General features: G+C 43.7%; 1 protein-coding gene across 1 annotated transcript; it reads left to right on the top strand.

Moving 5' to 3' along the window:
* Window positions 1-461: 461 nt before the first annotated feature.
* Window positions 462-6,455, top strand: LOC134202660 (uncharacterized). The gene is made up of 3 exons (XM_062677686.1): window positions 462-579; window positions 1,271-1,569; window positions 6,189-6,455. Exons 1-3 carry the CDS (start codon window positions 471-473, stop codon window positions 6,453-6,455), a joined length of 675 nt encoding a protein of 224 aa, XP_062533670.1. The 5' UTR covers window positions 462-470.
* The last annotated feature ends 4,700 nt before the right edge of the window (window positions 6,456-11,155 follow it).

Genomic DNA, 11,155 nt, shown 5'->3' with positions numbered 1-11,155 from the left:
AGGCAAAAGAAGAAGAAGCTCAAGTGCTTTCAGTGCGGGAAGATAGGGCACAAAAAGGCGGACTGTTACTGTGGTATACAGATGAGGCATAGTGAATTATAAACAATATTGATATATTGAGTAATAACAACAGCGATAGCCTTTTCAATTATATGGTAGTATACAATGTGCAAATCGAAAAACTAAACATTTTTCATTTCAAACATGTTAAAAATCGAAAATGATTTGAAGCTATCCCCAATGCTATGCAAGAAAAAAATAATAAAAGAAATACGTACGTCCGACGATTTCGTATGTATGTGAACGTACGTCTGACAATCCCCTCGATATATGCGACATCGTTGGATATCGCTATAGAACCTTGTTATGTATGTGCATAAATAACCGTGCACGGACTGTAGATGAGCGAATTTATTGACGGACGCAGAAAGAGACGGATCTAGAGGAGGACGCTTCGGAATTGCTCTTGGATGGAGCTAGGGCTATCAGCCATGGACGGATCGATTGGGCAGCAGCAAATGAGGAAGACGATCGGACTCTGGACGGCGGCATCAACCTGGACATCTCCGCTTCTTTATGGTGAGCAAACAGGTGGCACCGCCCTCTGCCGGATGAAGCGTTGTGCAACATGTAAAAGGCTCTTATCAGAGCCAAGAGTTAATATTGTTAGCATTTTCAAATGCTGTAAGGAAACGCCATCTTGTAAAAGTAGTGCGATCCTTCCAGCAAATAAGAATAATATGGCGAAAGATTACGACAGTTACGAGCTTGATCGCGAAAGTGGAAAGCAAAAAGTGAATAATCAAAACAAAGTACCGAAAGCAAAAATTGACACACATCGGCAAAAAGCGCACATTGGTGCTGCAGACGATTGCCCCGAAATTGCTTTCATAGCAGCCGGGGAACAATTAGTTCGTATCGGTTGGTATTTGGATTTGGATTCGGGAGCTACTGACCACGGCATACAAAAAACAAGGCAGGCTCATCACGTATGTAAACATTCAGTTTGAATATAAACATGTGGCGTCACTGCAATCTTCGCACAAGCTGGACCGAGACGATGCTCTACGGTCGCAGCATGCTTACTTTTGTACTCCAACATGTGGCGATGAAACATGCGTCACATCTGAAGTGTCATTTTTCTAACGAGCCTACCTTGTTTTCTGTATACCGTGCTACTGACCATATGTTGAGCGAATCGCGATATTTTCGTCCATGCGGCGATTGGATCGACCAATTGAAATAATTGTTGCAAATGGACAAAAGCTAGTGGCGGAGTACGACGGAAATGTTACGATGTATTCGGTCATAAACGACAAAGTGAAAAAGTGCGAAGCAAAGAACGTTCTATATTTGCCGGGGTTGAGTTGTAACTTGTTCTCGGTTAAACGAATTACGAGAGCCGGTCTCCAAGTGTGTTTTGATGAAGACAAAGCGAAAGTGATGAAGAACGGCGCCGTTGGCGCAGTTGGTCGTTTGAAGGGCGAATTGTACGAACTTGACATTTTCTGTAAACGTGATGATATGGGATCTGCCATGGTCTCGGGAAAAGTATCACGCAATGCTATGGTGTGGCACCAGAGATACGGACACGTCGGATCTGATAGTTTGCGTGAACTAGTGAAATGTGAAAGTCCTTCTACAGGCATTCTGGAGAATTGCTCCTTCTACAATTCTGGGCAATTCCTCCACCAGGAGAATTTCTTCCCCACGAAATTTGGTAAAAACACATCCCCAGGTGCTCTAAGAAATTCTTCTTTTATTGAAAGCTCATCTGTGACTCCTTTTTCTTTTCCGTCTACCGCGAAATGTCAAACCCTAACAGGTACTCCTATGCCTCTACTTATGAGAATTTTGAATTCTTCGCACACCTTTCTTCGTTTTAGATGTTTAAGAATCCCGAACTTGACACATTTCTCAATAATTTAGGACCCGAACTCGAAATGCTTCATAAAAGATTCCACTTTCTGTAAGTTCGACCATTATTTATCAAATCGTTTCTCAATCTCAACCATTCAAGGATTTCCTTGTTTATTAACATCGTGCTCGGGATACGATAGTAAATACCAAGCTCGCAACGCTCCAAAAAAAACTACATACAGTTTGAGAAATCTTCTTCTTATTGGCATTACATCCCCAAACTGGGACAGAGCCGCCTCGCAGCTTAGTGGTCTTTAAGCACTTCCACAGTTATTAACTGCGAGGTTTCTAAGCCAAGTTACCATTTTTGCATTCGTATATCATGAGGCTAACACGATGATACTTTTATGCCCAGGGAAGTCGAGACAATTTCCAATCCGAAAATTTCCTAGACCGGAACCGGGAATCTAACCCTCAGCGTGATCTTACTTTGTAGCCGCGCATCTGACCGCACTGCTAAGGAGGGCCCACAGTTTGAGAAATACATATCTATATTTCCACCGTCGGTGATTAGGGGAAGAGGCCCCAAAACGCCCCCCCGAGGCAAAACGCCTTTTGTGGTTTCCCTGATATTTACCGTCATTAAGAAAGCCGTAACAAAACTAGATCCAAAACTATGTAGGTTAGGCGAAAAAAGTTTCAAAATAGTGTATGAGAAGGTCGGGAAAACCGAAAAATTTTACATTTTGGAGAAACATCTAACATTTCGGCGAGGCAAAACGCCCTAGTGGCACTAACCTACAATGTACTTGCGTCTCCACGAACTATCCATACCAGAATGCTGATTCGCCGACGCGTGGTGCTTTGTTCCCTAGGAGCTGCCAGCTAAAAGGCGTTTTGCCTCATGAGTTTTCCGGCAACAGAATATCACCACTTTTTTTTTAATGTGAATATTTTCAATATGATTGAGATTTTTGACAATTTTTGAATGGCATCAACTAGCTGTGTGGGTATGAAATAGCTCTTACAATCTAGTGTACAATGAGATTAATATTTGCTACTCACTGCTGCATGTTTGGCACTCATCTCGAGTGCCATCACAGCAGGCTAGTCCAAGCAGCAAGTCAACCTGTCACTTTCGTTCCGACTGCAAACCAGCATACAGGTAAGACACGTGGCATCTGCATAGGAGGTTCCTTTCCGGTTCATTTCAGATTCTCACACTAGCTATCTTGTTTAACTGTTGCATAATGTAAAAAAAACCCATGAATAGCGTTACAAATAAGACAATAAAGCAGTGTTTGCTTAGCTAGGGTATATTGCCCCCCTTCCCCTACGCGATAGTACCACTCGCAGTGCATCTCGGTTAAGTGCAGTTACATTGAAACTACTGGCAAAAGTGACGAAAAAAAATAAACTGATAGTGTAAATATCAAGTTCAATTGTCGTAGCGTATGTCTATACCTACACCTTCGTCGTCGCGTTAGTTGGAACCGAGCCGGTGACAAGCGCGGTGTCATCATCATCAATAGACATAGCCCGCTATCATCATTGAAACGCAGTATAAACAAAAATTTGGCCTGGTTGGAACAAAGCAGTGTACCCCGAGTGGTAGGTGGCTTTTGAACGTGTACCAAATTAGTTCTGTCTTCCTACTACTAGAAGATTGGAACTGACATTTAATCAACTCTATCATTCGTCAAATGACCGATAGTTCCTCTGGCTCCCCGTGGGGCCAGCAGGGTCGCAGCTTAGAACTAACAAACCTCAATGGATGATTGGCGCGAATGATATAGGCCAGGAAAGAGTATTTGTTCTTCGTCGAAAGACAGATTCATTGTAGGAGCATCGATCGAAGCCAGGATTGGTATAAAGGAGGCCAGGACACTCAATGCCTCCCGCGAAGGTCGTGGCTCGCGGTACATGCTTCGTACTAGTTCCATTGATGATTTTTGCCTTTCTCGTATACGAAGTACACATAAAAGCTGTATGTTCGCTCCAAACCAAATATTTTATAGAAGGCCCAGAAGCCTATAGTGTTATATACCAATCGACTCAGCTCGACGAATTGAGGTGATGTCTCTGTGTGTGTGTGTGTGTGTGTGTGTGTGTGTGTGTGTGTGTGTGTGTGTGTGTGTATGTGTGTGTGTGTGTGCGCACCAAAAGAGCAAAAAGTTTAGCTCACTTTTTTGCACTTACCCTCAACCAATTTACTCGCTTGCATTCGTTGCATTCGACGCAGTATACTGCCCCATTGTTTCCTATTGAAAATTGGCCGGATCGGACTATGGGCTTGGAAGTTATGGCCAAAATACTTTTTCTCATAAAAAAGCGCGTAAAAAAGTCTAGCTCACTTTTAATGCACTTACCCTAAACGGATTCCCTCACAACAGGCTGCATTCGACGCAGTATCCTGCCCCATTGTTTCCTATTGAAAATTGGACGGATCGGACAATGGGCTTGGTAGTTATGGCCAAAATACTTTTTCTCATAAAAAAGCGCGTAAAAAAGTCTAGCTCACTTTTAATGCACTTACCCTAAACGGATTCCCTCACAACAGGCTGCATTCGACGCAGTATCCTGCCCCATTGTTTCCTATTGAAAATTGGACGGATCGGACAATGGGCTTGGTAGTTATGGCCAAAATACTTTTTCTCATAAAAAGCGCGTAAAAAAATCTAGCTCATTTTTAATGCAGTTACCCCAAACGGATTCCTGCACAACACGCTGCATTCGTCGCAGAATTCTGCCCCATTATTTTCAATTGAAAATTGATCTGGACAATGGGCTTGGACTGGACTTGGACTGGACTGGACTGGACTGATCGGACAATGGGCTTGGTAGTTATGGCCAAAATACTTTTTCTCAGAAAAAAGCGCGTAAAAAAATTTAGCTCACTTTTAATGCACTTACCCTGAACCGATTTGCTCGCAACAGGTCTTGTCTCGCAGAATCTTGTCTCATTATTTTTTATTGAAAATTGGCCCGATCGGACGATGGGCTCAGAAGTAATGCCCAAAATACTATTTTTTTACCGCACGAGAAAGGCATCATCACCGCTAGGTGGATTAATCTGGGTTTTTTAGCTTAGCTTAGCTTTGACTGACTACACATATCTATGGTTGCTACTCCGTGATTGACCAGAATCAGTGAAATTGCACAAAGAATAAACTGAATGATTGACTGGGATTGTTCAAGCATTCTCAGTGTGCAAGTTTTAGTGACACTAATATTCAAATGATCAATAACGGCGCCGGCCACGTCCTTGTAGTCAGTTAGGAAGAGGGAAGGAATATTAGTATGTGGTTTTTGCTATGTGAAGACCGTGTTTACCTCTGCGTCTCCACAAAAACCACAGGAAGGATTATCAGTTAGTTGGTAGGCATCGTTGGATCTGGATTCACTCTGATAAGCGATACGACCGTGCCATTCTTTATACACAGTGATTTTACCTAACCATGATTCGGCCGCACAAAGTAAAACAAACAAACTAAGCACACCGAGCAGGAACACGACCAAACGTATATCTATTGATTTACCTCCCGACCGCACAAACTACAACGATACCAGATCGTTCGACGTGTATATAAACCGAGCATGAACAATAGTCACCATGCATGCCCGATGGCATATGCAAACTGTAAAGGATCGAGTTTTTGACGACGGAACCGACGCACGTGCTATATTCTGTACTCACTTGTCCTTACTTGACCGGAGCAAAGCGCATTATCCACCGAATATCAAAAAGATATTTTTTTTTCTCCGGCTCGCGACGAATAACACACGCACTGTACTTACTTTCCCGATGGCTACTGCAAGCTATAGAAGATCGCACTTGTCTCGAATGGATCAAAGCGCAATACCTGAAACACGAGTTATCAGTGCAGACTATATGGGCACCCAAAAAAGCTCTGCCAAAAAACGGAAATATGCCTACGATGCGGCACACGATGTTCCGAAAGGAGAGGTGCAATAACCCGCCATATTGTCACCACTGCAAATCAGGCCATCAAGTTACGTCACGCGACTGTTTAAAGTACCAACAAGAAGAAAAAATCATTCGCTAAAAAACGGATCAACGGATATCTTTCTCGAAGCAAGACGCGTGTGCGCCGAACAGCAAAAAAAAAAAGAAAACACTAGTTCAAGGTCATATTCAACAAGAATTGGCCGATAAGAATAAACTGATAGTAACCCTGCAAAGACAAGTTGCAACCCTAGCTAGGGAGCTTGCCATATTGAAGAGAACGGGACAATCGAACACACAAAATCAATCACCAGCATCGCAAGAACCACATCCCTCAGCTTCCAATCATAAACCTTCGCAGGAAATCAAATCCACAACATCACGGCAACAAAATTCATCGCACGATTGGCTATCGAGGAAGGATCAGTCATTCATATCTCCCCCAGCTTGTCGGCGAGATTATCGCAAGCCCCACAAACAAGAGATTGAAATTCTAGCTCGGAGCAAAAGCGTGAAACGACAAATGGAAATATCGCCAACTGAATCCACCAACCGGGGAAAACGAGCTCCAGCAGAAATCGAAACATCAAGTTCGCCTGATGAATACCAGACCAGAACAGCCAAGTAGTCAAAACGAACCAAATCGCCGACCTAGATGGTTGTTTGAGAAGGCCAACTGGGAACTATACGAACAGCTCACATCTAGATCTCTTCACCCTGACATCGAGCTCTCCGTAACCGAATTCACTGATAGGATCGTCTCAGCGGCAGAAGCCTGTATTCCAATTACATCGGGGGTCATAGGACCAAAGGCAGCAGTATGGTGGAACCAGGAAGTAGAAACAGCTGTAAAACAAAGACGTAAGAAACTTCGAACCCTTCGTCGTTAAGGCAACGACGACCCACGTAAGGCAGAAGCTTTGAAACAGTTTCAAGAAGCTCGATCATTATGTCGAAAATGTGTACGCGAATCCAAACAGAAAAGCTGGGACGAAAACACATCGTCCCCATTTGCATAAGCAGTATAAAACCAATTTCCCGATTGAGGAGCTGATGTGGGCACTAGACCGACGAGGAGGATCTTCTACGGGCGCTGATAACGTGGGTTACCAATTACCTCAACGGCTACCATTATGTGGAAAAGTGGCTTTGCTAGCGCTATGCAATCGAATATGGGAAGGTGGCACCTTTACAGCCCAGTGGAAAATTGGTATTGTCATCCCTATCCCAAAACCAGACGTTGACCGCAGTAAACCTGATGGATACAGACCGATAACGCTTTTAAGTTGGATAGGGAAACTTTTTGAAAGAATAATTAATCGCCGACTAATGGCAGAGCTAGAGGCCTCGGGAAGACTTGATTCGCGGTAATTCGCCTTCCGTGCCGGCAAGGGGATAGACTCACACTTCGCCAAACTGGAATCTCTTATTAACCTTCGAAAAGATGAACACGTAGAAATCGTATCGTTTGACATCTCGAAAGCAGACGACACAACATATAGACCCGAAATCTTGCAAACTCTAGTGAACTGGAGAATCTCAGGAAGGATGCTAAATATCTTGTCTAGCTACGTCAATGATAGATTTTTCAAAGTAGTCGCCAATGGATCTCTCCTTAATCCTCTCCGTGACATTATTTCTAGTCGTCATACAACCAATTTTCAATGTCATACCAACTGGGATAAAAATATTGCTATACGCAGATGACGTTATTCTAATAGTGAAAGGGAAAAACCACGTTTCGATTCGTAGGAAACTTAGGGAAGCAGTTTCAGCAGCTGTAGGATGGACCTCCAGTGTCAGCTTTGAAATTGCTCTTACAAAATCCAAGCTACTGCACGCCTGCCACATGAACTACCGGAAACGAGGTAGAGCTATTAGAATTGATCAAACTCCAATACCTTGAACACGGTGTCTAAAATTTTTTGGTGTCACTATCGACCCTAATCGAGCTTACCAAGGAAAGTTGTCGTAAAAGATTAAACATCATACGTATACTAGGGTAAGGGGCCCTCCTTAGCCATGCGGTAAGACGCGTAACTACAAAGCAAGACCATGGTGAGGGTGGCTGGGTTCGATTCCCGGTGCCGGTCCAGGCAATTTTCGGATTGGAAATTGTCTCGACTTCCCTGGGCATACTGTGCATAAAAGTATTATTGTGCTAGTCTCATGATATACGAATCCAAAAATGGTAACATGGCTTAGAAACCTCGCAGTTAATAACTGTGGAAGTGCTTAATGAACACTAAGCTGCGAGCATTAACATGGAAGCGATACAACGAACTTTAGAGCCAGTGTACAACGCAATTGCACGCAGTGCTTCTGGAGCCTTCCGAACGAGCCCTACAATAGCTATTATGGCTGAAGCATATTGGATTCATTTTCGCCTTGCCTTGATACAACGTCTGTATTTCCTAGCTGTCAGGCTCTGCGAAAAGAATGAAGGAGCCTCGGAATACCCAGTAGTACAAAGAGCTAAGAAGTTGCTTCTGGAAACAACGGGATGGTCAATTCCAAAAATGTGCAGCGTACTCAGAAGATCAGATAGGGCATGGGACATGCCAACTCCAATAATCGACAACGGTCTTAGGGAAATAATCAGAGCAGGAACAACCAAAGAAATTGCAGTACCGACATTCAAGGAATTTATCGCCCACAAATACATCAACCACAAGGAAATCTTCACCGATGGGTCCAAAATCGGTGAACAAATTGGAGCTGGAGTTGCTTCGTGCGATAATTGTAACAGTTTCCACCTGCCTAACATCTGCACTCTGCAGTGTGTTTTCCACAGAAGCATTCGCACTAATGAAACTTCGAAGGGCGGGCCGGTGTCAAAGGTGGAACACCATCAAGATACCCTCATACTAACCGACTCCGCCAGCTGTCTCGATGCCCTACATGGCGGTACCCGAGGTACCCGTGGATACAAAACATTGAACAAACATTACTTTCAGTTGGATTCCCGGCCATGCTGGCATTGCAGGAAATGAGAAGGTCGACGAATTAGCTGAACAAGGACGAGATCAGCCAATGCTGGACATCCATATACCTGCTCAAGAAATCAAAAGAAGAATTTGGTCTCAATGGGAATCGGAATGGCATGGAATGGCATGCCAATCAATGCCACCTTCGGAGGATCAAACCAACGCCAGAAAAATATCCAGATCGAAAAAGCGCCTCGGAACAACGCGTCTTAACCCATCTGCGGCTAGGACATACTCGATTCACCCACGCTTACCTTATTAACGGTCCACCAGTATGCACTACCTGTGGAGTTCCAATCACAGTACCGTATCGAATGACAACGCCCAACGATGCATAAACTTCGCAGCCTCCCGCGGAATGGTAGTCCAAAGCACCTTCTTTTCTCGCAAAAATATCCACAAGGCAACATGGAGATCACCTAACCAAGAAACGGAAAACCAAATCGACCACGTTCTAATCGACGGTAAATTCTTTCCGACATCACGAACGTCCGCACTTACCGCAGTGCGAATATTGAATCCGACCAATACCTTGTTGCAGTATGCCTGCGCTCAAAACTCTCGACGGTATACAACACGCGTCGAAGTCGGCGTGGCTTAACATTGGGCGGCTACAAGACGGTAGACTAGCCCAAGAATACGCGCAGCAGCTGGAAGTGGCACTCCCAACGGAAGAGCACCTAGATGCAGTGTCTTTTGAAGATGGCTGGAGAGATATTCGATCCGCCATTGGTAGCACCGCAACCGCTGCACTTGGAACGGTGTCCTCGGATCAGAGAAACGACTGGTATGACGGCGAATGTGAACAGTTAGTGGAAGAGAAGAATGCAACATGGGCGAGATTGCTGCAACACCGCACGAGGGCGAACGAGGCACGATATAAACGGGCGCGGAACAGACAAAACTCGATTTTCCGGAGGAAAAAGCGCCAGCAGGAAGATCGAGACCATGAAGAGACGGAGCAACAGTACCGCGCTAATAACACACGAAAGTTCTATGAGAAGTTAAACCGTTCACGTAAGGGCCACGTGCCACAGCCTGATATGTGTAAGGACATAAACGGGAACCTTCTTACGAACGAGCGTGAGGTGATCCAAAGGTAGCGGCAGCACTACGGAAAACACCTGACTGGCGATGTGGCAGACGAAGATGGTGATGGACCTGGGAGAACGCGAGCAGGACATAATTTTACCGGCTCCGGATCTCCAGGAAATCCAGGAGGAGATTGGTCGGCTGAAGAACAACAAAGCCCCTGGAGTTGACCAGCTACCAGGAGAGCTATTTAAACATGTGGTGAGGCACTGGCTAGAGCGCTGCACTGGGTCATTACCAAGATTTGGGAGCTGGAAGTTTTGCCGCAGGAGTGGATGGAAGGTGTCGTGTGTCCCATCTACATTAAGGGCGATAAGCTGGTTTGTAGCAACTACCGCACAATCACATTGCTGAACGCCGGCTACAAGCAGGGTTGCCACTAGTTTTTGGGGAAAGTCTGGTATGCTACATCTTGAAAATCTGGCAAAATCTTGCGAAGAAATTTGTCTTTATCATTTTTAAAATTAAGTGATTTGAACTAAAAATATGATCTAATTATGTTGACCTCTATTGAAAATTTCTCTGTTTGGCCATCTGTTTGCTTTTGATCTATGTTTATCAAAATTTCTTCTAAAAGAAGGTCTGCTTCTGCCTGAGATATTCGTCAAATCAATTTTATATCCGTAAAAATGAGATTTTTAGTACACATTACAATTTAAGTATTTCAGAAAATTCAGATCGAGTTGAATGAAATATAAATAATTATTGAAAAAAAAAATTGAATTTTTGTAACAAACAAAATTGTGCCAATTTAATTTTCATGAATTGTTCATATCAACAGAGGACTTTGATCCTCTGGAGCGTAACAAGCCCATGAGAAGGGAGTTAAGTCAATCATTTGTTACTCAGAGTACGGAAATGAAAAGCTTTGAACAAAATTGCGCTCCTCTAAGATGAGTATCATGAATTTATCCCTTTTACGGAGGTTCCGAATCTTCCCGAGAACCTCCGAAAGCCACTAATGTTCATGAGAATGGGGCACATCAATAATTCGTTATTCACTCTTTTTCGGATGCCTCGAATCTTCCGTTCTTCCAGAATGACATAGGATTGTTTAATAACCAGGAAATGTGATAAACCATGAAAATAGACAATGTGATTACATTATATTGGGATTTTTATTACATAACGTTGTAAGCATTTCCAGAAATCCCAACGCAAGAACTTCTTCTTCAATAGCTCTACATTCCAACTGGAACTTGGCCTGCTTACCAACTTGTTATTCAATTAGCATTTCCTCAGATATTGA

This window comes from Armigeres subalbatus, unplaced genomic scaffold (assembly GCF_024139115.2).
Source record: "Armigeres subalbatus isolate Guangzhou_Male unplaced genomic scaffold, GZ_Asu_2 Contig1329, whole genome shotgun sequence".
Classification (NCBI taxonomy): domain Eukaryota; kingdom Metazoa; phylum Arthropoda; class Insecta; order Diptera; family Culicidae; genus Armigeres; species Armigeres subalbatus.
Note: the sequence above shows the minus strand (reverse complement) of the source record. Positions and strands in the feature narration are given on the sequence as shown.

Bases quoted from the DNA above. Each gene is read 5' to 3' on its own strand.
- LOC134202660 (XM_062677686.1), top strand. From the start codon at position 471: ATGGAGCTAGGGCTATCAGCCATGGACGGATCGATTGGGCAGCAGCAA. The intron at 580-1,270 runs GTGAGCAAACAG...GACAAAAGCTAG, and splicing joins GACATCTCCGCTTCTTTATG to TGGCGGAGTACGACGGAAAT. The intron at 1,570-6,188 runs GTGTGGCACCAG...AAACCTTCGCAG, and splicing joins AAGTATCACGCAATGCTATG to GAAATCAAATCCACAACATC.